This window comes from Scophthalmus maximus, chromosome 14 (genome assembly GCF_022379125.1).
Source record: "Scophthalmus maximus strain ysfricsl-2021 chromosome 14, ASM2237912v1, whole genome shotgun sequence".
Classification (NCBI taxonomy): Eukaryota; Metazoa; Chordata; class Actinopteri; order Pleuronectiformes; family Scophthalmidae; genus Scophthalmus; species Scophthalmus maximus.
Genome location: NC_061528.1, coordinates 22233272 through 22259232, shown reverse-complemented (window position 1 = coordinate 22259232; position 25961 = coordinate 22233272). Strand labels below are relative to the sequence as shown.

Below are 25961 nucleotides of genomic sequence, written 5' to 3'. Positions count from 1 at the left end.
TTCTCCCCGTCGCTCCGATTTCTGAGGGAAAAAACTTGCTGCACTGACCAAGTTGTGACTCGTCACCCCGTGAATCTTTCTACATCAAAGGGAACCCTCCTGTTTTGGATGTCGCGGGTCTGCTCCTGCAGCCAGTCGACGCTCCTTCCACCCCAGACAGGCGGCAACAAGAAACAAGTGTCATCACAACCGCATCCGCACAGCAAAACCTGTGTGTTACCAAGGCCTTTCACAGCTAAACAAAGTCACGACCATAGCGTGCGTGTACAGTATGTCAGTTACAAGTGATATGCAAATCTGCTGAAACATCCGGGTTGGGTAAAAGCAAAGAGCCAACTTCCTCCCAGCTGAACAAAGCTGCCCTGAGTGAGAGCAGCTACAGTGACGGTGGAGTCCACTGCCCCGCAGCTGGAGAAACACTTGTGTTGGTGGGTGACAGGAAGGAAATTACACCTAATGTCCATGGCTCAGATTTTTTACAAATAGGGATTCATATGCCCTCAAAAATAAGAGCATAATGTTGCTTCAAAATAGTAAATATCAAGTTTTGCCTTGGTTTGGGGAACAGTATGTTATCTATTTTGAAATTACGCTGTAGGCCGAAGCGTGCGGGGCGTCACACTTCAGACACACTGAGCGTTAAACCTGCCACAAAACATCACTTCCCTCCCCCCATGCTCCAGACTCCTCGCAACAAAGAGATTAGAAGACGTGTGTAAACGGTGTAAACCTGTCACAACACGACTTCACCACCTGTTAAGAGACAATGCAGTGCAACTGCTGCCAGCTCCAGAGCTGTGTTGTTGACGGGCAGACAAATCAGTTCCTGCAGGTCGGCACACAAAATCCTCATTATAAAATATCATTAAATTCACTAAATCCCTTTAAATTGCCACTGCACTGAGACCACAGATAGATCTCTCTCAGATTATATATATATAGATATAGATATATATATACACACTGGATAAAATAAACTGCGCAGCTAGATCACACCAACATGTTGAACATTTTATTTTATTTTGCATAACTATTTCTTTCTTTAATTGTTTAGCTATGTTCGTATGAATTCGCTATTCCTCAGACGTTTGTTCGTTTTTCGTTTCTTTCACATTTTCACGTATCAGTGAGACACTATATTTCAGTGCCTGAGGGCAATAATTTTGGTTTGGTCTGTAGATTGTGTAATCAGGCCATGGATGTGACCTTTTCCTGTTTAGCTTGTAAGATACAGACACACTCTCAGGTGTTGGGTAGAATACATCTCCCTTGCAACTTTGTTCCCAGACAAAGTTGTTGTACATGTGCATATTTCATGTCTCTACAAATAAACAGAGCCGACCCATACGTCAGTATGAGCTTTAACAGGCAGTTTTCCAATATGCCAATATCAAATCGTTTATTTTATAGAAAGCAGAAGAGATCTGTATTTATGTATACATTTTTTCTATATATTTGGTATGTATTGTACTATTTATAGTTATTTGTAATAAAGTTTACGCTTTTACTGTGAAACATGGATCATAAAGATGAGCGGGAAGATCAGTGGACAACCCCAGACCCACTCTCACCGCCACATTTGACAAAGAGGCCATCAGGAAAAGTAAAGTCATCACACGGGACCCCCCACCCAGAACCTCAACAACCAGAACCGTCTGGTACCCTGGGGGGGGGGACTCCGCTCCCTGCCCCCTAAGATCCAAAAGGAGCCACGTCCACCTTTGAGCCAGCATCCATCCATCCACCTATTCTCCCCACCCGCCCCTCTACTCCTACTCCCCCCAAGTTCTTTGAATTGAATTGATGAAGCCTAAATTGCATATATTTGTCATAAGTTTTTGAGAAGACATCAAAAAAAATAAATGTATGCAGACATCTAGGCCGATATATCGGTATCGGGAACTTTATATCGGCATGTCCATATCGGTCGGGCTCTACAGATGGACGATCACACACCATTGACAGGAGGGGACCAACAGCTGGCAGGAAGTCGATCCAAAAGACTTGGAGCAACATGCTCAGTCAAAGACCGAAGTTCAAGAAACTGTGGTGAAATGTGAAGTTGCATTGAGTGAAACCAGCAGTTCTGGAGACTTTATGGTTTTGGACATGAACATTGAGACACTTGTTGAGTATCAGCAACCACCGGCCGTGGACACGAAGCCACCCGGCGGTGAGGGGGTGCTGGGGGTCACATGTCGAGGGACTTCCGCTCACCTCTCTGGCGATGAGGTTCAGGGCATCGTCCTCCGCCGTCGACCTCTCCTTCTTGGTGGACCGCTTCCGTCCCGCGCCTTGAGTCCCCATGTCGGCCCCTCGGAGCAGCCGCGTTCCTCCGCCTCCTCCTGCGGCTCCTCGCGGTGGACGACGACGACGACGAGTCGCTCTCCGCTCGCAGCGCGGCGCGTAATCAATCCAAAGCGGCGCGCGGCTCTCACGCGTCGCGGGGAAAGGGACGAGTCGAACGGCCAAGAGAGGGAAGAGCCCGCGGCGGAGCCCGCGTCACTGTCGCACATCCGTTTCCACACTCCGTCTTCCTGCGTCGCCGAGTCGCAGCATCTGTCGCACGTGCGTCCCCCTCTCACACCGGCGGCGCGTCCGGTCCGGTCCGGTCCGGTCCGCTCGGAGCCTCTGTTCCCGCCCGACACGGTGCGGACTCCAACAGGCAGCGAGAGAGGAGAGGCGACGCCAACTGGGGCCGCACGACGCGTGGAGCGTGTCCGTGGAGCGTGTTCGTGTCCGTGGAGCGTGTTCGTGTTCGTGTCCGTGGAGCGTGTTCGTGTTCGTGTCCGTGGAGCGTGTTCGTGTCCGTGGAGCGTGTTCGTGTCCGTGGAGCGTGTTCGTGGCGCGTGTCCGTGGAGCGGCGCGCGGCCGACCCGCTACCTGTCACTCGAACTTCAAAGTGTGCGCTGAGGCGCGCTGCCTTCACGTGCTGTCGGACGTCACAGCGACCACGACCCGATCCCAACTGTTATTCGGACATCCCGCTTCCCGTCTCTTTCATGTACAGTATGTACAGTAACAGTTGTACGTGTATTCGACACGCAACGACCTTCTGTGCCAGAACAAAGTGACGTTTCAGTGGAAGGAAAAAGTCCAGTGAGGCTGAAAGTTTCAGGGCGTTTTCGATACATAGATAGATAGTTACTTTATTTCCAAGCTAGGAAGTTCACACAGCACACTTCAAAAATATATATAGAATATATACACACATAAATATACGAGTTGCAAAAAAATGAAGTGGATAAGAATAATACATATAAAGAATTGACATGAAATATTAATAGTGGATATAGTGCAGAAGTACAATTTTTGTCTGTCATACGTCGAAGAGACTTGGATATATTAGTTTATTCTTCCAATCCGTTGAAATGGGGTTTCACCTTTGAACATTTGCATATATGAATAAAATGCCTACTCAATAAAATGTAATTCTTAATCAAGAAGTCCATGTTTTTTACTCCTTCATTAATACTCCAGTTTTAATTGACATAACATGATTTTGAGGTGCAGTCCAAAAATCTTGCACAGCTTCACACTGGAAGAAAATATGTTCCATTGTGACAATATCCCTCTCACAGAATCCACAAGAATTGTTATCCCAATTAAAATCTTTGTGCAAGTAATGGTTGGATGGATAGATGTCATTTAAAAGTTTAAAAGCCTCTTCTTCAGCCTGGGCATACCATAAGAAAGGTTTTCTTATCCTCCTTGCCTGGTCATCACTGTAATCTTGTAGAACATATTTTCTTTTCAATTATTTGGGGTAGTGGAAGGAAATTAGCCTTAACTTAAAAAGTAAAATGCTGTTTTAGCCTATGGGCAGTAAAAACGCTGCCAGGCAATGAAAGATTTTCTCAATATTTTCGGCAAATTGATTCATACTACACTTAATAATGTATTAGTGTGTTAATGTGTCTCTGGTGTCTACATAAAGTGGGTCCAGAGAGGGATACAAATATACTAACACTGAATACTGATGTAGGCCTATTTTTCAGTTTGAATTTCCTAATAACACAGACTGCCTACTCTTAATAACTGACTTCACACCATACAGAGAGGGAATAACAGGGTTGACGGACAATGGTGAAGTGTGAATCTGTTTTTCCTCAACCTCCACAATAAAAACATATTTATTCCCACTGCAATATGCACTTTAAACAAGGCCAAACAGACACGACTTTTGCAGCTCTGCTTTGCACATGCTTTTACTGTTTGATTGACCTGTTTTGTGTCTTATGTTCTTTTTATGTCGTTTGAGCCACAAACTGAAGGCATTTTTTCTGTCACTGTGAAAGACAATAAAGTTTTTTTTTAAAAATTTGAATTGAATTGAAATGAAAAAAACATCTGAGTTTATGAAGTGGAATGCCCATGTTAGGATTTGACCACACATCGCAGCACCAACCTCTGGACAGGCACTACATGTTGGGGGGTTTGGTTTCAACCAGAAACCGCAGCTCCAGCTTGGGGCTATCGCACTCTCTCACACTCCCTCCGCTATTTCTGATGATGACCAGCGAATTCTAAAAACAGTCTAGTGTTTCTTAAAGAGACAGACGAGGCCCTCGCTTCTCAGTGACTCCATGCTGCCAGTCAAACACAATGCGAACCCCATGATCTCAATGCAACAGGCCAGTAGAGTGTGTCAGGGGTGGGCTCATAGTGACCTCAATAGATATTTTGATATCTTGTGATATCACTGTTGTATCATTTGGAAGTCCTAGAAGTAGGGGCTTTTTTTATGTGATATTTTTACAGCCTCCATCTAAATTTAATGTCATGTCATTACTAGGCCTGTCACGATAATTCCTTTTTCGACTTATCGTACGATACATGAATGTGAACTCAATCATTTTTATTGGCCTCAATAACAGCCATTGTGTCTCGTCATAATCAATTATAGCTTTGGTCTATAAAACGTCACACAATATGGATTTCTTAGTATTTTACTAAAGGCATCATGTCTCTAAATTGCTTGTTTGACTGGGCCAGAACAAAGTCTCAACTTTTGATAACATTTCTCTCAGCAGACCTATACTGCCAAGCTCGCATGAGTCAGTATCAAAAAATGGTCTTAAACTGACGATGATATTGTTTATCGCAATAATTTCCTGGACAATTTATCGTGCAACAAAAAGTAGTTATTGTGACTGCCCTAGTCAATACAATTGGTTCGCAAACTTAACACAACTTTGAATTTTTAGTTCAGATAAGGCTGGATTACACATGACGCTTAAAATGTCCAATGTATCATGGACTGATGTTGGTGCAGAGGTGTTATACTTTCTTTCTCATACATCTGATCAGGCACTTGCAGTTACAGCATTTGAAGACACAATCTATATATTTTTTTAAATGACTTAGACTCTATATATGGAGTTTGTTCCAAAACCAACTCAATTTAACATGGTCTTGATTATGATAGCATATCAGTGAATAACGAGCTGTAGTGTATGTGGTGCTAATTTGGCCCAGTTGTAGTTTTATACAAATAATCAATATTATTTTGCTTGAAAAGTCAAAATATATTGGGACAATCCTTCACAAAAGAAAATCAAATGATGGATTTAACATTTAACATGCTCATAGACCGTGAAGCTTGATACCTGATCATTACTCTATATGCAATGGCGCCCCCCTGTGTTGAAGCCCTGTCATGGGAGGAGATAACGCAGGAAGGGAACAGACCAGCTGCAGTCTGTACAGAATCCCTGTGTAGCCTGTGATATACAGTATATGCACATGAAGAAAGGGTGGTCATTTCTGTGTGTAATTTCTAATGATTATTTTTCTCCATAAAAAATAACCTGCAGAACTTTGGTGAAACAGGAAATGCATGTTGATAGCATGCTGTGTAAATTAATAAAAAGCATTTCTTCATGAGATGTTTGGAAGTGGGCTAGAATGATTTGTATCTGTAACACCACATGTGAAATAAAGTTTCTGAGTAGAAGGGAAGCAACATTTTCCCACAATCCTTTCAGTTTCTGTTTGAATACTTCAGAAATCTTCCAGAGTGTCACCAACAAGAAATGTGACAATGATTTTGACTGTTAAAAACTCAAAAATGTATGAGGTCTGAGAATGCATGATGTACTTTATGGTTTTATGACTCAGTCGTGGGTAAATGAGATTGCGTTGTTGGCGTTTTACAAGTTGAGACTGGACTTTGGTTTTACTTTTATTTTCTATGAAACAAGGGGAAGTTGGTGCAGCCACAGAATCTCACAACAAAGAAAACGTCTTAGAGCCTCTGTACAGTTTGGATCAGCTGTTTCTTCTTTACAGGACTTTAGGACTTTGCTCCACCGGTGTTGCCTCGCTGTTTTAACAAAACCTTTTCAAGGAGGACAATCTCCCAATGGTGCCAGGAGCGGCTCAGCGGCGCGGTGACCCTCCGAGTCGACCCGTGCGGACCCTCAGGGTTAAGATGGTTCTTCTGGGAAGCTCTGCCGTGGGGAAGTCGAGCCTGGCACTGCGATTCAGCAAGGATGAGTTCAGGAGCACATCGCCTACTGTGGGCTGTGAGTTCACGACGGTCGGAGCTGTGGGGAAATGTCACGCGTAACATCCGTTTACAAGGGAAAGTCCTTCTAAGCTCAAGACTTGTCTTGAAATAATTTGTGCTTATCTGCTCTTTTGCTGAGAGAATAGCGACGCACCTCTAATGTATGTAAATATGAAATTATATGGCCAAAATACATTTAGGGAATGGTTGGTGACTACTGTGGTTTTGTCAAAAAAGGAAGGAAAAAAAAGAACATTCCCCCGATACCAAGTTGTCGTTTTAAAGAAGTTTATGTGCTTGACAGATTTTTGGCTAGGTGCAGACATAATAACACTTCTTGCAGATTTTACAATTCATGCTAAGCTAGGTTAACTGTCTCCTGGTTCTACCGTCAAAGGCCTTAATAACCCATAGACCTAGGAGTGGTATCAATCCCAGCCTGTCCTCAAACTCATACCACTAACTGTGTCATTTGTGAGGCAGCGTATCACGACGTATGTGGTCGTAGCTGTATTTATGTACACGGCCACTAGAGGTCAGCGATGGACCTGGGAAGTTTGTCTGGTTTGTGTTTAAATGGTTTGCGTGACGCATGTTACCGCTAGAGGAGCAAATTTTGGAAACAGTCGTTTTTACCGCATGTGACAGAGTACATCATATGAGTTGGAGGATCCATCTGATTTTTTTAAAGCTACAGTGTGTAATATTTAGAAGAAATTATTCACAGAAATTTTATACATTGTTCATAGCTATGTGTTCATAAACTGTATGTATAATCAACTCTGAATGTTCTATATAGTGACATGTGGTGGACCCGACCTCCGTGTGAGTCTCTGTGTTTCTACGTCGTGTTGAAAAATGTAGTTGAACAAAACAGTCCAGATATGTCGCGTTCACGCGGGATTTTCAGACGCTGCCAGAAACCGGAAGTGGATCAGCGGCGCGCCACCATAAAGTGTCCCCTGTCGGCTCGTCTGATTGCAGTTTGCAACTTTACCACCAGATGCCGCAAGAAAATTACAAAAACTACACACTGGGTCTTTAACTTGAGTGAATACATTTATTGACCAAAATGTCAAACTGAAATGTTTGTGACAATCACGAGCGCTAGAAACACATCGCACACATCTGCTGATGGCTCAAAAACGATCTCTAAAAGCTCACATGGGGGGGGGACCCTAATCCCCTCCTCTTTGACCCTCCAGGCGCCTACCTGACCCGAGTGGTGCATCTGAGTGATGTCACTCTGCGCTTTGAGATATGGGACACGGCAGGCCAGGAGAGATACCACAGCGTCACCCCGCTTTACTACAGAGGCGCCCACGCCGCACTCCTGGTCTACGATATCAGCAACAGGGTATCAGGAACAAACACGTGCACATTGGAACTGACTCGCCTCAGCTTTTCTCGGCTGCTGTATGGTGTTTACTTGTGTGTGCTCGTGTCGCTGCAGGAGTCGTTCATCAGAGCTCAGGTGTGGCTCAAAGAGCTTGAGAAGCAGCACATCCCGGGGTCTACCGTCGTGTGGCTGGTGGGCAACAAGGGGGATCTGGCTCAGGATAGGCGAGTCTCAGTGCAGGTACACGCAACCAAAAGAGCACGGTAAACTTCACAACACAACCAATCCCCACAGTGATATCTTCACAATCTGGGATGTCTCTGTCACCATACAGGAAGGACAGGTTCTGGCCACTGAAAGGGGTTTGTCCTTCACAGAGACATCAGCCATGTCGGGGGACCAAGTCGTCGAGCTGCTGCTAGCTATAGGTAAGTAAATGTGTTCAATAGTTTACAGAGAAACCGGAGGAAGGGGCCCCGATTTGGCCTCCCTCCTGAGTTTTCCCCCAGTCTGTGTTTTGCCCCAAAAAGTCAGACCAATCAAATGCTTCTGATCAAAGTCTATGAAGGTTAAGTTCATTGTGAGGGTCTGTGAATCCAACAAAGGGAATCTGGATTTAGAAACAGTCTGAAAAGTACCGACGAGTATTAAGGCCAGGCATAAGAACAATAATGAGGGGGGAGTTTTTTTAGTTTTTAGTTTTTAATATTTCGACAATAGTCAAAAGTCGTAATGTCTACAATAAAGACTAAATGTCGAGATTAAAGTCGAAATAGCCCTTCGTATGCCTGGCCCTAATACTCCTCCGTAGAAAAGAGTGTGTGCCCAGTAGACTAATATTGGGAACTAAGTCCACAGAAAGGCCACACATCCACCACTAGAGGGCGGTAGACGCCAACACAAAGAGACAAAGGACTTCACCATCATCGAGCTGACGTTTACTGGCTTGAAATCTATTTTGAAAAACAAAGAAACACTGTTAGGTAGTCAAGTGCCAGATTTACATTACTGCAAAGTCTCACGGCCTCTGAAATGATTGGCGCGTCACTGTGTAATACAGCTGCGTGCAGTACCTTTGGTAACAGCAGAGCTGTGTGATTCAGCCCACAGGGTGTACGAGGGTGTCGGAGCGCAGCAGGAAGTCCTGTCAGAGTGGCGGGAGACTCCACTCGTGGACCTGTGTCGCACGCACACATTCACCCCCGCTGCATCCTGCTGCAGAGTGGGGCCCTGACCTCTGTGGCCGCCAGCCCCACCGCTGCCTGTCTCCTTTCTCTGTTTGTCGTCAGCAGTTCAGAACCACAGCAGGTAACACATCCGCTGGGATCGGCATTTGCATTTCACTTCACAGTAATTGAGAGTAAAAGCTGTTTTGCTGAGGTTGTATATTACACCTTACAAGTACTGCAGGGTGTATTGTACACCCTGTAGGCCTGAGTGGGTTTAGGATCAGCCTGCAAGAGGCTGTAAACCCCCCTCAGTCGCTATCCATGCCAGATGTTGAGGTGTCTCCAGCCTTATTACTATTCGCACATGGTCAAACACTCTGAAATCTTTCAGAGCCTTTTTTTGTGCTTATTGAAACCACACAGTGAGGCTGCAATAGCTCATGCTGAGAAGATGACACGCAGTTCATAAAACAATAAAACGGGGATGATTTGGTTGTCACTGGGAGTTTATAAATCTTGACAATAAAAAAAGCAGAAGTTCTGTGGTTTTTGATTTTGCAGATGTTGTGTAAACCCCTTGAATGATCATTCAAACATTTTTTTCTCCTTTTTGACTATTGAGCTGAGAATATTTCCAAAGTGACAATAAAAAAAGTGAATAATGTCATTGTGAATACATTAAAAGTCTTTCACCATGTGCTTCACTATTGACTATACAGGTGTAGTATACACTGAGTAGACAGTGTAATATGTGTAAGTCTACTGACTGTAGTATATGTATTTGTATGAGGAGCCATCAGGGATGTTAATTATAATTAAATGTGTGGGGTTTTCATAATAATAATAATAATAATAATATATTTCATTAATAGAGCTCTTTTCATTGCTAAAAGCAATCTCAAAGTGCTAAGTTTTCAGTTGTGGATGTAAAAGCTTTCACTGATTTTATTAGAGCTCACGTGAGCATATCATTGTTCAACTGTTTGTGTGAGTATTTCAGTCGTGTATGTAAAAGGTTTTCACATGTATGTGTGTGAGGTTTTCAGTATAGTATGTGTACTATGACACCAAACTTTTAATGAGTTTGGTGTCATAGGTTTACTATATGCATGGTAATTCTTGATAATGTCGCTGATGGCCCGTCATATAATGTATGTCGGATTTGAAACAGTGTAACAGAGCTGAGTGTAGTCACAGCAATGCTTTTCTTCCACCTGTACACCTAGTGTGGAGTGGCCCTGCAAACAAACAGTGCATTCTCACTTTATTCTTTCATGTTGCTTGTTTAATTTGCACAAAGCTCTGATCTACTTATTATGTACGAGTTGACACATTTTCCTGGATTTTGTTAGAAAGCCACATACGCTGATTTGTTATGCCTCTGTCTTCTTGAAAAGTCTTATCTTAACACTGTCCATGATATGGTATTGGAGAAAACAACACAAATATTTTACAGAAAAAAACTTGTGCAACATGTTGGAAAACTCTCACGACACCAACGTGAACACTGTACAATGAGAAACCCATTAGACACCGTATGATCCAGAGCGTTTTCACTGTGCGATCCAAACGTTGCTGTCGCTGTCAGCTGCTGGTCTGTAAACTCTGGCTGTGATGAACGCCAGACGCTTATTTCTCTGCGCAGCTCTTCGGCCAAATCTGCCCACTGGTCTGATCCCTCTGCCCGTGTACCAGGACGCATCGATGTTTGGATCTGAACAACGTATGAAAAAAAAGAGACATGAAAACAAGAGACAAATCCCCAAATCCCACAAATCTTCTACCGCAGTCACGGGGCAAAATATTTTCTTAACCCCGATACATGATATAATACTGTATCCTTAACAATGTGCCTGTAATAATTCAAATTGTCATACAATCTGGTGTACTGCCTGTGTGATGAAAATAAACCTACAAAGACGAAATGCTGCTTTCTTCCCTTTGCTTCTTTATAGCCCAAGATAAAGGAGGATAATATAAGTTTGTTTGTGGTGCTCACAGGACTGGAAACACTCAGGTAGAGATAGCTGTTCTTTTTTTTTTTAAAGAAGAAAGAATAAGGTTAAATATACCGGGACACAAAGTGTAAAAAATTACGGTAAATGATAAATTGAACATTACGAAATAAGTATTAATTTTATGTGAATACAAACAAAATGTATAGTCTCATCTCATCTCGTCTTCAACCAGCAGCAGCAGCAGGGGACCCAATGCTTCCCTTTCCCCGGCCACAATAACCAGCTCTGACTGGGGGATCTCAAAGTGTTCCCAGGCCATATACGTTCATTCGGAAACAATAATCTTGAACCCCAGCTTACTATTATTCATTTGTTCTTTTTTTATTTTTCTATTCTTATTTTTTCACAATTACACAATAATTTATGTATTACAGGTAGTTTTTCAAATGTATTTCCTGCATTTGTATCATTCATAATGGTCATTTTACCTCATGAATGAATTACCAATTCTGAAACAGACAAAAAAAGGGTTTTGTTGTCTGTCAGCCAATCATGTAACTGAAAATTTCAAAGCTAAAAATGACAGGGAAAAGAAGAAGAGAAAATTATATTTCTTGTGATGAATTTTTAAAATGTCTTAGATTAAGTGAGAGTTTGATGGTTATGTATTCATATATATTTTTTCTCATAATGTCTTAATTTATTCATGTGATTTTAAGCATATTGGTTTTTCCATAATCAGGTGATTTGCTGAGGATCTCTTACCTCTGATGATGATGGAACCTCCCCGATGAGCGCCACTCAGAGCTGGACTCAGCACCAGCAGGACAGCGTAGAGCACCGCACACACCCTCATCGCAGCTCGACCCGCAGAAAACAATCAGAGAAATGAAAAAGTGGACAACAAAACACACAAAATCAGTCACATCTGAATGAATCATTTGAAAATTGCAGCAAATATGACACAATTTTGCCACAGAAAGTGTTGGCCGAATCAACATGCACAACATTTAGTCTGGATTTTGGATCAATCTTTTAAAGATCACCTGTCGATGCTGGGATGAGAAGACTTACTGTTTGGATGATGGTTGAGCAGCAGAACCAAAGTTCACTGGCTTCCTCCCCGACCTCGCAGTGGAAGCCCCCGGAGCTGAGAGCAAACGCTTCTCTTCGTCTACAGGTGAACTGAGAGCACAGTCAAAATCCCAACGACTGGACAAAAGCAAACATTGATTTGAACCGTAAGGGACGAAGAAAGGGTTCGTCTCTGATTGGTTTCCCACCTGCGGGGAAGGAGGACGACGCACTGGTGAGGTGTTGTTGTCTCTGGGTGTCGGTTTCACTTCATCAGCTGTTTCATCATCTCTTTATATTCCAGCTGGGTGGTGGGGGGTTGTTGATATGCTGATGTCACCCACCTCTTGAGAAACATATGTACTGTTCTTTTAATGCACAAGACTTACGCTGCCTCTGATCATGAGAATTCCACTTGGTTGAGGAGCTCGGCTCCCAGTGGACTTTCACACGTAAACCGTCATCATGGGAGGATATCCTGTGTTTTGGGGGTCGGTGCTGCGGAGTCTTTTCACTGCTGGTACGTTTCTACGGTGGCCCCGGGAGCTCACAGCACTGCAACCTAAGAAAACACATTTACATAGACAAGACACAAGCAACTTGAGAAAACACCCTCAACAATTTCACAACACATGCGCAGCATTTAGAAAAAAGGGCCGCAAACACGGCAACACAACACAAAACAAGTGTGCTGCGAATCGACCACAACGAAACGGAAGTGATGCACACGTCTGAATCACGAGATCACAATGTTAAAATGAATCAAAAAGACTTTTTACTTTTTATCTCATTTTCCAACACGACTGACGGAAAGAGAACCTTAGTAGCGATGTGAGTCAAAATCCGTGGCAACAATTTTGCCTGACTTTAATGTGTCCTCAGGAAACACTCCTGTTTCGTTGTGGTCTATCTCAGCTTTTTCTTAATGTGTTGTGTTGCCGTGTTGTCAAATTGATTTTCAATAATGATAAAAAAGCTGAAAGTCGAATGCTCTGAATGTGGAGATGTTGCGTTTCTTTGGAACGGCCTTCTGCAGTGAGCACGGACTTTCATATTCCAGTGCACACTGACGAAATACTTCCTGTGGATTCAAGACAGCAACAGGCCGTCATGCCATAACAGGCAAGTGATTGAGGTCATGGTGAGGTCATGTGGATCTGCCACAGGGACAGGCAGCGGAGGCGAAAGTGACGTGCTGGAGAAAAGTAGGTTTGTTGGTACAATTGTACGGTCGTAAAAACTACATTAGTGGTCAAAACGAAAACAACACAGCAAACCTTAGTTTGTAAAAAAATAAATACAACTAATAAGACAAAGGAATTTATTGCATGATTATAATTAGACACATGACTAAAGGGGTACTGGAGATAACAATAATAATTATAAATTCTCTGATCTCAAACTGTGCAAAAGAAAATACGTACAACTGAATATTAAAACTACAGGGGTGCCAAGTGGAGCTGCAGCGCCCCCCACTGGCAAGGAGCTGCAACTGCCCATTATTATTTTGTATAATATTTCATTTCATTTTAGAACATCAAGTATATATTTTTGTTGTAGAATGTGATGTAGATAATGATAAGCAGGACGACCGATGAAGAATAAACCTGGATTTTGTGTGTGAGCTGTCCACAGCTGAATATGACCTGCTGTGACAGCAAGCAAAATGTTCAAGTTTTCTCTCTGTTGTGTAAAATATTGTTGGAATGTTGCTGCATGTGTATGATGTCATTACACAGACTTCCTCTCAGCGCCCTGTATGAAAGCATCTGCTTTGGTTTTGTGTCTCCTCCTCATTTATTCAGTATTTTCCTTTGATTTGTCATCTGACTGATGAAAATCACTGGATCCTCTTCAACACATAGGCTTAGGAGGAAGAGAGGTCGTCCACAGACCTGAAATGCCGATGTGTCCTTGGGCAAAACACCTAACCTTAAATTCCAGCAGTGTATGAATGTGACAGAAAAAGTGCGATAAATAGCAGTGCTGTATGAATATGGGTGAACGTAACTCATCCTGTAAAGCACTTTCATAAATAAATAGATCTCGTTTCTGTGCATCCTGTTATTGCGAAAGATGAGGAAAATTACTAAGTCACAATTTTAGGAGCATTTGTAGTTGCAATTTGTGTTTAACTCTCTACCCACACTAAGATGCAAATATAAACCTACAGATTGTGCTGATGTGGAAAATGTAACATTTCTCTTGCTGGTATAAATATACAGAAAAGAAAAAAGAAAATAATATATATATATATATATATATATATATATATATATATATATATATATATATATATATATATATATAAATCAGGAAACGCAGACTGAGACTCCTCTGGCCAGGAGGTATTGCAGGTATGTGGTCTGTGCCTGATCCACTAGACTACCAGGGCGGCCCACTATAAGTACATTTCTACACATATTCTGTATTCATTTTATTTGTACACATTACAGCTCACACACCTTAAAACCCTTGGTTTAACTCCCTGTTATTTCTGTGACATAACCCAGATTAACTACGTCCATTCTTAAAAAAGAAACCCGTGACAAACATGTGAACCAATCATCACAAAGCATAAAAAAAGATGTTACAGATAATATAAAAGTATAGTTACCAGCTATAGGAGAATTTAACACGTTACTTAAATTAACAAGTTGCTACATTTTCTGTTTGTCTCATGTTTTCATTTACACTCTGAACATTGGACTAAGCGGCAATATCAGATTATCATCTATTGATCAGATTATCATCTATTGATCAGTTTATCAGATTACAATGCTAAATGCAACATCTTACATTAGTTAAAATCAATCTGCAAATCATATGTAGGACTTAAGATGCACACCTAGCAATGTAACTCATATACTATAAATATGGAAAATAAACATCATCATTTCAAAAGGGCACATTTTTGAATAAAGCTTGAAGCAGTCCCGCTGTAGCCGACCATCTCTTCAACCGGACACGGATTCATTCCTCTTCAGATTCTTACAATCTGTAATAAACCAACAAACTGTGGTCACAGGTCACATGAGGCTCAGCCTCCTCCTCAGGAGCCCTGTGTCATGACTGGCTTCTGCAAGGAGAGAGAGAGACGAAAATGATTGGCTGTTTGAATGAGAAGGGCTGATCCATCATTTCATGCTTTGATTGGGTTAATGGATCGATTGTAGGCCGTGACGTCATTCACAGAGACCGAGACAAAAAAAACCCCAAATGCGAACAGGAAGAGCAGTACAACAGGTCGACAACGTGCGGTTATCAACCTGCTGAGGACCTGAATCATCGGTGAATCATCACATTAAAGGGGAAATCAAGCCCAGTCAAACACGTTCCCACACTTCTCGTCCATGGTTTCCTTTGAAAGACATGTCCGATGTGCAGAGGGTTGTACTGAAGCGTGAGCACCGAGCTAACGGTGATGATCAGAGGGAAGTCAAAGTTCTCATAGAGCAGTGTTCTCTGACCTCCAGACACATCAACAGTTCAAATGCAAAGTGCAAATGTTTTTGGATAAATAGAGACAGAGTCTCATACATGCTTGAAAGGATTTCTTGTTTTCTTCAAACAGAGAGCTGTTTTACATGGCTATACGTCATCTTTAACTCTATTAGTATTTCTATCCTTGAAATCTTGGATCACAGAACACAGCCATACACGTATCTATCTCATCTAAATTAGAAGACCCAAGCATGTTTATGTATTTGTCAATTCAGTGATCGTGTACATGTAAAATTAAAATTACTAAATAGAGAAATAGATAGGTAGAAATAGATTTGGTCATTTCCTCTTGCAAGTATAGAACATTGTTAAAATCAATGAATCATTAGCTCGAATAAATGAATGAAGCCCGCATGTGGGGCATGCATCGTGGATCGAGCAGGAAGAAGCAGAAATCAGGGAACTGAAGTTATTTCAAACCACCACGAAGCCTGACGAGAGACGTCACCCTGACATGGAGAGTTCGTTTCCAACATCACATCCGTCAGCCCCTCAGAGGGGGGAGGTCAGGGATTCACACTTTGGACTGGAGTGTGTGGGTCATGTGCCTGGTCTGTTGGAAGGCCGGTTCGTTCGACCTCCCGACAGAAGCCAAAGCTGGATTTACAGTAGTAAGTAGAAGATTTACAGAAGTCGCTCAGCGTCGATTTAGATTTACGTTTACTTGAGTGTCAGATGTCAGTCGTTCTCTGCACAGCAGGATGCTTCTCTTGACCCTCTCGTGCTTTACCCGTCCCACAGTTTCATACAACAAGATGTCACTGTGCCTCATTATCAAACAGGAGACGACAGCCGTGTGACCACTGTCACAGAGTGAACGGAAAATTTGCTCTGTTCAACATTTGTTACCAAACTCAAACTGCCATCAAAACATGGGAAAGCACAGGTGGCCAATCACAGTCCTCGCTGCCCCCACATGAGATCTGTGCTGAGGCAGCGACCCTGACGTGTATTTATATTTTCAGAGACTGCACTTGTGTAGCGCTGTTGCATGAATCCAGCTTTAGCCTCTGAGAGTGGTATCATGTGACCCCTGTCAAGAAAAGTAATAAAAGTAAATTGAGTTAAAGTATTTCCCAAAATACCAAAGTTTGCCCTTTAATTTCCAAGGCAGAGGTCCCAGATTAAAACAACCCGTCGTCTCGTGATTTCATGCTTTTTTTCTTTCTTCAAATGGCTGCTTTGTAATGTTGGAACTGAACTCTCCGCTGCGCCCAGCACCGCGGCGTGGGGCCATACCGCACAGGTCGCCCTGGTCTTGGGCTTGGCCACTGGGTTCCTCTGGGTCAGCGAGCCCCTGTCCAGGGAGTTCCTCACAAACCTGCTCACCTGGCCTGGAGACAAACAGCAACTACATTGTCCACCCGTATTCTACTGGGCCTCTTCTTTTTAAAGAGCACAGTTAGGAAGTCAGACTGCAGTTCTCTGTGAACCTCTGTTACAAACCTGACAACTGGGAGCACGTCTGTTCGCCTGTGGAGATTCAGAAATGATTATAACCTTATTGTTGAGGACACTGACAAGAAGGTGAATGGAAAAGATAGAATCAAATACAAAACACTGCCCTCTCTTTAGAACTACTGGTCACTTTGCTCCTGATGTGAAAAACAATTATATAATACCCTAAAAAAACCTTTCTGTTCTGCCTTAGAACATTCAGCACGCTCTCCTGCTGGGAGACAATAGGACACAGTTTTCCGTCAGTGCACTAAATAGATCATGGTGTTGTTGGGTTGGAGTTGAACAAGGTTAAGATGTTTGGAGGCAGTCGGGAGGCCCCGGGGACCGTGCTCAAGGGCGGCAGTGCTCCTTCTTACTTGTGGGAAAGTTCTGCGAAAGTCTTCGTGCTGGGATCGGGATTGCAGACTGGAATGAGTGGGAGACAGACAGACCGAAAGATTCAAAAAAAAGAAACAAGGAATATTGTCAGAATGTGGGAAAGTACATAGCCTTTTTACTCGGCACCTCCAAGTTTGGATTCATTAATCAGAGGCAGACCTGCTCTCACGGGTTGATTTCAAACCAACTCTGTAGGGCAACAGAATCACATCCAAGACCAGCAAGTCAAGCCCCTAGAATAGCTCTGCCTCTATAAATAACTCCAATGTGTGCACTTATGGTTCAAATCTTCTAAGTAGGTTTCAAACAGCTCTGAATGTCTTTACCTTTCTTCTGTCCACGGGCATGCCAGCGACATTCAGGGCAGCGATCCTGTTCTCTATGTAAGAGACCTTGGGGGAGAACAAAGAAAGAATGTGACTCTTCAAAACCAACTCATCGCGGCGGTTGCGCTCGACTCAGCCTGTGGTCCGTGCCCACCTCGCTCTCGGCGTTCTGGACGTTGGCGGCTGCCTGAGCGACCTGGCCCTCCAGCTCGACGAGCAGAGCTGTTGAGCCTCGGAAGTTTGCCTGCGATGCCTCCTCCGGGGGGTGCCCCTTCCTCTCCACACTCTCCGTCATGTGGTTTGTCTGCAAGAGATCACACCAAGAATAGACCCAAGACTTATGAGCATCCGATTTATCTTGTACTTAAAGCTGTTGTGACTAATGTATGTGACTAAAATGTAGTCTTAAAGGGGAGTACCTTCTTACTCCACTAGAGCAGCTTTGCATTAATCACAGTTCAAAATAGTCCATTTATCAACCTGCCTGTTATGCAGAGCTTCAGCGGAGCCCCTCGCTGAAATAGGCAATATGATCTCTATCTACATTCCAACACGTCTTGTTGAAGACGTGAAACAGAAAAAAACAGAGAAGGTCAGAGGTCATTCCGGTGGAGCTCAGCCTCCTTCGGTCACACAGGAAACACCCCGGTCACGCTGCGAAAGGCAACATCAGCTTATCACTTCAGAGGAGTGTGTTGTCCTGCTTCCTGTTATGTACTACCTTGAATCCTTCACAGAGGGAGTCTGAACTCGCCTATAGTAACGCTCAAGAGAACTGTTCGGGCAACTTTCACAAAATCTGCATGTGGTCGCTGCGAAGGAAGAATAAACGCTGAGGCAGAGTGACTTGATTTACGACATCGGTACATGCATGAAGTGGATTCCTGCAGAGATGGGAGGGATTTCATGAGCCAGGATGTTTTCTTTTTTAGTACAGAATGTGCAATAAGCCAGATGTGCAGTGTGTGTGTGTGTGTGTGTGTGTGTGTGTGAGAGTTTCTGATGAACTCTCTGGCACCAGACTAAGTGTTAATCCAAGAACAGATGTTTGTGGTTAAAAACAGAATTTGTCTTTGCTCTGCTGGTGTTTTGCTCAGTAATCCTGCCACATGTATGTCTACCTTCTGAGAGTCGGTCTCCTGAGGCTGCTCCTCCTCCAGTATGGAATCCACGGTGCTCGTTCTGGACGTGGGTCTGATCGGTAGCCTGGAAGGTCTGGCGTCGCCCTCTGGGCTCCTCCACGCCGGGACCCCTTGCGAGGAATGGGGCGTGCTGGACTCGTCCTCGTCGGAGGTCAGGCTGTGGTCACTGATGTCGTTCGTCATTTCGTGCAGCTTCTGCCTGAGCTGCTGCTCTTCCAGGTCCACGCCGCCCCACTGAGGGACGGGTGAGGTGCTATTTGGAGTCGAAGGAGCCTGGTTGGTGTGCGGGAACACAACAGAGGTCACGGGCCTTTTTCACAGCAGACATGTCAGAGTACTGTATGCAAGCTCAGCTGTTACTGAAAACATTCATGGCTCGGTTACAATGACTTTATATTAACATGGAAGACATGACAGCTCCCAAGAAATGAAGCCAAGACGTCTTGATCTCCCCCCGGTGACTTGCTATACGTCAGAAACCCCGTCACGGGGCATGTTCACAAATGGGACAGAGGCCACAGTTAATATTCTACACCAAATGTCTTTTACCCAAAGACTTATTTTAAATTTGGTTTTAATTCTTATTAATTGCTATAAAAACGGCGTGAGACTTCATGATTGGCGCTCGTATCAGTAGGACCTCGATACTGTAACGCCACTTTGGCTCCGAATGACGTCACCTGTGCCAGAACATGGGATACTTTTATATACAGACGAGGCTCTGCCCCAAAACTGAACCAGCTAGTAAACATTCGGTCATCATTTATTTGATCATTTACGCCTCCTTTTTTCCTACTGCGATATCTTTTGAGTTATGAAAAGTCATGAGTCAACTTGATTAATCAACTCTTAAAATGCATTGCTTGAGTTAAAGCAGGGGGAATTGTGAAACAGTGGTTCAGCAATGATTGTGTTTTTGTGGGTGTCCTCCAGTTTTCAGCCAGTCTACGGACAAACAAATTGTAAAAAAATAGCAAAAGAAGAGTTAACATTGGTGCTTTCCACTCCTGGAGACAGTTCTTTTCTACTTGAATTAGCTATGTAGCATTTGCAAATAATCTAAATGTATATCAGTTTAAATCTTGCACAAGTTTGGCAAAATGTGATAGCGTACCCAACTAAATTTCAACACGGTACCCCTTGCCATGCATTTCAACGTGCCTTCCGAAAGTTGGTAGACACATGTAACCAAGAAAACTCTCCTGTTGCTGATCCTTTCAGATGGACGTCCACACGCGTGTTCCGTGCAGATCCTGCTCTGACACAACTGGTGGAATATGTGCTAAATGCAGACTGATTAAAGCTTTGGTTTGCCACAACAGTAATGAGACTATCAATCTTCTCTCATTTGAAGCAGAATAGTCACTAATTAGCAGGCGAGCTGAAGTCGTGTGTGTTCGTTTACAGTTTGCTGGTTTAGTGGCTTGGCTCAGTCTCTAATGACGCTGGTGTGGATTTCAAAGCTCACCTCCCAGTAAAAAACAGATACCGACCCCGCATGAGACATCACTGTTGATGAGAGAAAGATGATACATGTCACTGTGTACAACTCGCCATAATCAGAATGCTTGAAACTAGAGCTGCAAGTAAAATACCGCTGTATTATGAAGGAGCATTTTCTAAAAGCTAAATGATTAAAAGGAAAACAAAAGGAATTGACAAATTGGAATCGTTAGCCACTTTCTGGCTACACATGAGCGGCTGGTCCTTAAAGATGCATGCATTAATTGTTCAGACCACTTGGAGGCAGTGTAACAAACTGTTAACACAACATTGACATATTACCACCTCATGAAGTTCACATGGCCAACTTGTAAGCACAATTCCCAAGTCTTCCGGATGTGTTACTGGACACGATGTCAGCATTAACATGAAGTCACGTCTCTCTACTGATGAATACAACAGCTCCTCAGTCTCCTTTTAGCCCTGTTTTGGTCTCCACCAACTCCTGATTAAAACAACTGGCTGCTAAAGGTGTGTTTCTATCCAAATATGGAGCAAAGGCATTCTGCAAAGGTAAATCCAAATCTATTCACTTTGCAACCACTGCTGTTTAGGGAATATTAGGAGCTGGTTCATCAAGATCAACAGCTGTCCGTGCCAAGAATACCATCACAACAAGGAGACATCTTGTAAGGAACTGAAAAGTATCGCTATCTCCACAGATCTGATGTCTTATTCTGCCACAAGTAGAAAATATTCAGTCTCTTAGTGGAGCGCAAGGTTCAGTGTGTCAAATTTCCAAAGATGGACTACAAAAAACGCAGCGGCTCCATCAGCATGTTTCAGTGTTTTACCACCGCGTGACGTCAGCTAAGACGACCCTGCAGACTGCCTCAGTCATTTTTGAGCTTATCGTGGAAAAGTAAATTATTTTGGATTGTTCACACTTAAGTTTCGCCTTCTGTGTCTTTTGTCTGCATTGTGGGTCCAGTGAAGAAGAATCTTTATGACACAGTGAGTATTTATATCGCATGTTTCACCTACGTCATCATTTATTGGTTGTCGCCTCTAGCAATACAACTTTTCCACTCATGTTAATTTGAAGCACAAATTGCACATAGAGACAGATGGATGGAGAGTGGTTAGTTAGTTGCTAATGTTATCGTTTAGGTCAAGACAGATAGTGAAAACTGATTTTTTTGCGGACATTAGTGTGAGTGGTTAGACTCATCATGTGAAACAGTGGGATGAAAATCCAAAAAAACAGCTGAAACATGCAGAAACACTTCATGGAGCATCTGCAGAGCTGTGTGGTTTGCATCCCCACGGAGAGCCACACCTTTCCAACTACACGTGGCCAGTTGTTAATGTAAAATAACTTGAGTGCAGTTTTAGAGTGTAAGTGTAATTCTATTGGCATTTGTGTGGCTAAAAAAATGTAATGTAGCTACTGCCAAGTCGTCTGCATACATGACATCACTCAGGTGTCATTATAGTGAAGTCTCCAAGACCTCCTGCTGCAACAGCTGTTGCGAGGTCCAGTGGTTACAAGATGACGATGACTATGATTATGTTGATTCGGAAACTGTGTTTTTACAGCCTATGAGATTTACCTGATCATTTGTTGCGGTGACCTGCTGTTCTAAGCGACTCAAGATGGTCTCAACGGTTGAGATGTGTCTGCTCAGGTCAGTGATCTGAAGAAAGACAAGGAAAGTTACCAAAAGTGTAGTTGATTTCAGTTTCTCTCAAAACAAGATGCACAATAGAATTCATAGATGACATAAAGCTATTGAAATCCCCCTCTAAGCATCAACCTGTCATATGATATAAGTTGCACTCACAGCGAACAAGTCAAAAGAGAAAATATGTGTCTCAAATGCAGATTGGTTGATAAAGTCTCATCAGAGTCTGAGCTCCCAGACACCTCACCCCCAAATCTGGTTTCACAATAATGGAAAAGTTCCTCTTTTAAAATGACTTGGGTGGAACCGCAGCAGGCCAGACTGTACATTCAGACAGAGTATTACAACTACTGTACTTCTACAGGAAAGATAACAACTTACACGGAACATGCTATGCTATACATTCCTCATGCACATACATGAAATGATCCCTTGGGTTATAGCTCCTAATGCAATAATGCTTTTTCCTTTTTTTACATGGGGTAAATAGAAGAGTCCTGTTCAAGCCAAGAAGTCATGCAGACAGTCATATGACATACCTTTGAAGTGTGACCGACTCTCTTCACTTGAATGTGCCTCTTAGACAACACTTCCTCTCTGACTACACTCAAATCCAGCCTCCCCAACCCCCATAAGTTGGATTCCCAGACCCAAAAAACAAACCTCCTTCCCAACCTTAGCCACCTTCAATCTAAACTATAATATACTTTTAACCCTGAACACAAATGTCCCGCAGTCACTTTTTTATTATGAGTGACAGGTTCCTACGCGAACACACAATTGAAGAGTTTTTGTTATTCCACGTGAGCGATATCTGCATTAAAAAAACAAAACAAATCTGAGATCTCATCGCTGGCATGGTGGACATTAATATGATGGAAAAGGTGACGTAACTTACTTCCTCTAACTCGTCCGACTTAGTCAAATTCAAATAAAAGTGTTATAAAATAAGAGTGTTTAAATCCACAGCTATACAGTCCCGGAGAAAAAATGACCAAATCTTAATTTCAACTCTTTGATTGTAGCTCATCTAATGGACACATATTTCAGATTTTAAACCTCAGTTACACGTTTAGTTTTTTTCTCTAACAGACTGACCGAAGGACCAGATTTGTTTTTTTTGGTTTGGTTGTCATGTTGGTGCTGTCTCATGTGTCAGTCCATGTTAAGTTGAGATCTGTTGACTGTGAAGGCCGTAGTGTATGATTCCCATAATTTTGGCTGAACCAGCGAATGAGTCTTCCTGCTTAGTATGAAAATATCCACATTATGAATCTCTTTTATTATTTCATTTCTACATTAGTCTCTCCCTCGCCCCGAACACACGCACATACACACACACACACACTGACATACACCTACACTCCAGAAAATCCCAAAGCAGACAACTGCTATATCGTTAATAAGCATAAAACAAATAAAGCACAGCAACTCATTATAGGCTACAGAATGAATGAATCCACGGCACCTGATGAGACAATAACTTCATTCATTCAGTCCGTGCGCAAGTTATCACAAATGAAAGGAGCAAGGTCATTGGACAAACAAATCATTCCCCAACAAGCCTTCTGTCATAACTTTTCAGAAGAAAATATCTCTCCTCCCGCTCTGATTAACTATGATTGTTGGATTTGAATATGGCTTTTGTGGAGGTGAGCGTGGTTCAGAATAAAGTGCTCAGTCAAGACAGTACGTGTTTGTTGTGCCGAGGGATTATTAAATATATATATGTATATATATAATTTTAAACTCCCGTCATGGGCCCTTGTAAACCTCTGGGCCCCGTAGCATGGCACCGCCTGCACCGTCGATACTTACGCTACTGGTGCCATGGCTGTTTTTTGCTGTCTGACAGACTGCGTGTTGTCTTTCGTGTTCTGTTTGTGTCTGTCGCTGTGTCGTCCAGCTCTGAGATAAATCTGCCATGACGCCGATACTGAGGGTGGAAATCAGTTCAGGACCTGGTGCGTCTGATAAGACCAGAGCTTAATCAGATCCTTTGCTTTCAGATTCCTTATCTCTCAAAGGACATTTTTTGATTCAAATCAATCTATTGATAGATTACACATTCATTTCTATATTGTGTCTAAATCAACTCAAAGAAACATTTACTCGACACACACAAGGCCACAAGTGGACTTACTGATTTCCACACAAAGTCAGTCAGACTAATGATAAACACAGTCTGTTTTTATCTGCTTCTCGTGAACTGAGCAGTAACAGTTGTTGTGATCCTTTGCAGGAATTGAGTTGTGTGCCAACACACTAATAGACACTGATGCAATAAAGCAGAGACATATGTATGGAACCTCCCTCTGATCTCACTCCAGCTGTCTCCCCTACATCACTCATTAACATGTCAGCCTGCTGAATGTGTGTGCGTGTGTGTGTGTGTGTGTGTGTGTGTGTGTGTGTGTTCGTGTGTGTGTAGCGTAATAGTTCAAACATGAACTGCTTGAAAGGCCTGAAATGTCAGAAGGAAAATCAGTTTGTCAGCTCTTGTGACTCCAAGCCACAATTGATCGCTGGACAGATCACAACAAATTCAGAGAATCTATTTCTCTTTCATGCAACCCGCATCTTACCCTACCTTTTATTGCTTGTATAAATGAAGGAAATTCCTTCCAACATGCCATGTTGCAGTGAGCTCAGGGCTATAGCGTGTGGCCAAAGTATAGCTCATTGTCTTGTGTCGTCCATCCACAGACAACAAAATACATTACATTTTTTAATGCTTCAAGATGTTTTGTTTAGTTTTTGGTTTAGTTTAAGAGGAAATAAATCTTGTGCGTTAAATTTTTATGAACTCATTAAAAGCTACATGGTTTATATATACATCAGTAACGTTGGGGAGCAGTGGGGTTTGATTATGTAAGGGGGAATAAACAATATAAAAAATTCCAATTTCTAATTAATGGTATGCACGCAAAATGTAAAACAAAGCCTTTTCTCAACCCACAGAATCCTGGCTCTTAACTTATGTTTAGTGAAACAGTGAAACTATCCAAACTGGGTTTATGAATGTCCCAAAGCAGCTGCAAAGTAGATATAATGTTCTGAGGATTGAGAAATATCAATATGAAGCATATCAGAGACCTGTGGTGGGGGGTTGGCCGAGTTCAGGCTCTCTTGAGAAGTGTGACTGAGGTGAGAGTGGTAGAGCAGGTAGGGCTGGCACTGGTCGTCGTCCTCCTCCTCCGAGTGCTCGGGCCCGGGCAGATATGTGCTGCTGCCCTGGGGACGCCCCGCACTTCCACTGCCACAAGAGGAGTGGCTGAGCTGGGAGACGGAGCCAGATGGGATGGTTCGGCTTTCGTAGTACGCCACGTCATCTGGGGGGAAAAACAAGTGTATGACGAATAAATTGACAATATTTCCCCCCTCATGTTAGAGGTTATGGCAAAAAGGTCACTTTAATTTCAGAATTAGAGTTATTCTATAATGATAATAGCTTCATTGTTGGGCTTTTTTACTTTGAGCAAGATGTTTCCATGAGCACACTTGGTCCAGTGGTAGACTTGGTTTTGTGCCCACACAGGGAGACAGCATTATATATTTTATAGGTTCGTTACTTTTTGGTCAACAATGAATCTTACATTAAAAAAACAAACCTCATTCCAAGGTTAGCAAACAATTTGGATTTATTCCGCCAAATTTGAAATATTTGCCGTGCTTCATATGAAAATGGAATGAAATCAAATTGAGGAACATTTAACACTGTTAACAAATACATTGTGTCATGTAATGTTGCACAGAAACAACTTGTTAATAGCTGAGTTAACATGAACAAACTGTTTGCTAGCATTGTTAACTAGCCAGCAGTTTGGGTTAGGGTTAGGGTTAGGGTTAACCCTAACCCTAAATGCAGCTCCATTTGGCCAAGCTTTATTTAACTTATACCAATAGTTTTTTAAGGTTTACATGGTTATTAAACTGTACAGTATGAGTTCCTTAACATATGAATTGCATCT

At 42.7% G+C, this 25961-nt stretch overlaps 3 protein-coding genes across 36 annotated transcripts in view; 1 reads left to right on the top strand and 2 right to left on the bottom strand.

Annotated features, from left to right (window-relative positions):
• lrrfip1a (leucine rich repeat (in FLII) interacting protein 1a) overlaps positions 1-3057 on the bottom strand; it is a 44234-nt gene extending 41177 nt beyond the window's left edge. For 7 of the 25 annotated variants that reach the window (XM_035604983.2, XM_035604986.2, XM_035604996.2 and 4 more), the window contains exon 1: positions 2218-3042. In XM_035604983.2, coding sequence (XP_035460876.2) covers positions 2218-2307 — 90 coding nt within the window. In that variant the 5' untranslated portion in view covers positions 2308-3042. Of the gene's footprint in view, positions 1-2217 lie in introns of all 25 variants that reach the window. The other 18 variants (XM_035604994.2, XM_035604995.2, XM_035604989.2 and 15 more) reach the window with 12 other exon arrangements.
• A 3121-nt stretch (positions 3058-6178) lies between these two features.
• On the top strand, positions 6179-14118 carry LOC118282739 (ras-related protein Rab-17-like). 3 transcript variants are annotated; one of them, XR_004784334.2, is made up of 6 exons: positions 6179-6527; positions 7717-7868; positions 7965-8090; positions 8185-8278; positions 8954-9158; positions 11720-14118. XR_004784334.2 is itself a non-coding variant. In XM_035604087.2 (5 exons), the coding sequence occupies exons 1-5, from the start codon at positions 6365-6367 to the stop codon at positions 9082-9084; spliced, it is 666 nt and encodes a 221-aa protein (XP_035459980.2). In that variant the 5' UTR covers positions 6179-6364; the 3' UTR covers positions 9085-10944. The 3 variants fall into 3 exon arrangements, 1 of the variants encoding a protein (XP_035459980.2); XR_004784333.2 differs by lacking the exon at positions 11720-14118 and adding an exon at positions 10665-10944; XM_035604087.2 differs by lacking the exon at positions 11720-14118 and having other exon boundaries at positions 8954-10944.
• A 355-nt stretch (positions 14119-14473) lies between these two features.
• The window catches only part of mlphb (melanophilin b), a 33745-nt gene continuing 22257 nt past the window's right edge, over positions 14474-25961 (bottom strand). For 6 of the 8 annotated variants that reach the window (XM_047337264.1, XM_047337267.1, XM_047337263.1 and 3 more), the window contains 9 exons: positions 25087-25322; positions 21919-22002; positions 18842-19135; positions 17875-18024; positions 17721-17786; positions 17373-17421; positions 17002-17028; positions 16795-16889; positions 14474-15130 (listed from right to left, as the gene is read on the bottom strand). In XM_047337264.1, coding sequence (XP_047193220.1) covers positions 15104-15130; positions 16795-16889; positions 17002-17028; positions 17373-17421; positions 17721-17786; positions 17875-18024; positions 18842-19135; positions 21919-22002; positions 25087-25322 — 1028 coding nt within the window. In that variant the 3' untranslated portion in view covers positions 14474-15103. The remainder of the gene's footprint in view (positions 15131-16794; positions 16890-17001; positions 17029-17372; positions 17422-17720; positions 17787-17874; positions 18025-18841; positions 19136-21918; positions 22003-25086; positions 25323-25961) is intronic. The other 2 variants (XM_035604079.2, XM_035604082.2) reach the window with 2 other exon arrangements.

Excerpts from the sequence above, each read along its gene's own strand:
- LOC118282739 (XM_035604087.2), top strand. The coding sequence starts at position 6,365 with ATGGTGCCAGGAGCGGCTCAGCGGCGCGGTGACCCTCCGAGTCGACCC. Across the intron at positions 6,528-7,716 it reads CACATCGCCTACTGTGGGCT|GCGCCTACCTGACCCGAGTG; the intron begins GTGAGTTCACGA and ends TTGACCCTCCAG. Across the intron at positions 8,279-8,953 it reads CGAGCTGCTGCTAGCTATAG|CCCACAGGGTGTACGAGGGT; the intron begins GTAAGTAAATGT and ends TGTGTGATTCAG.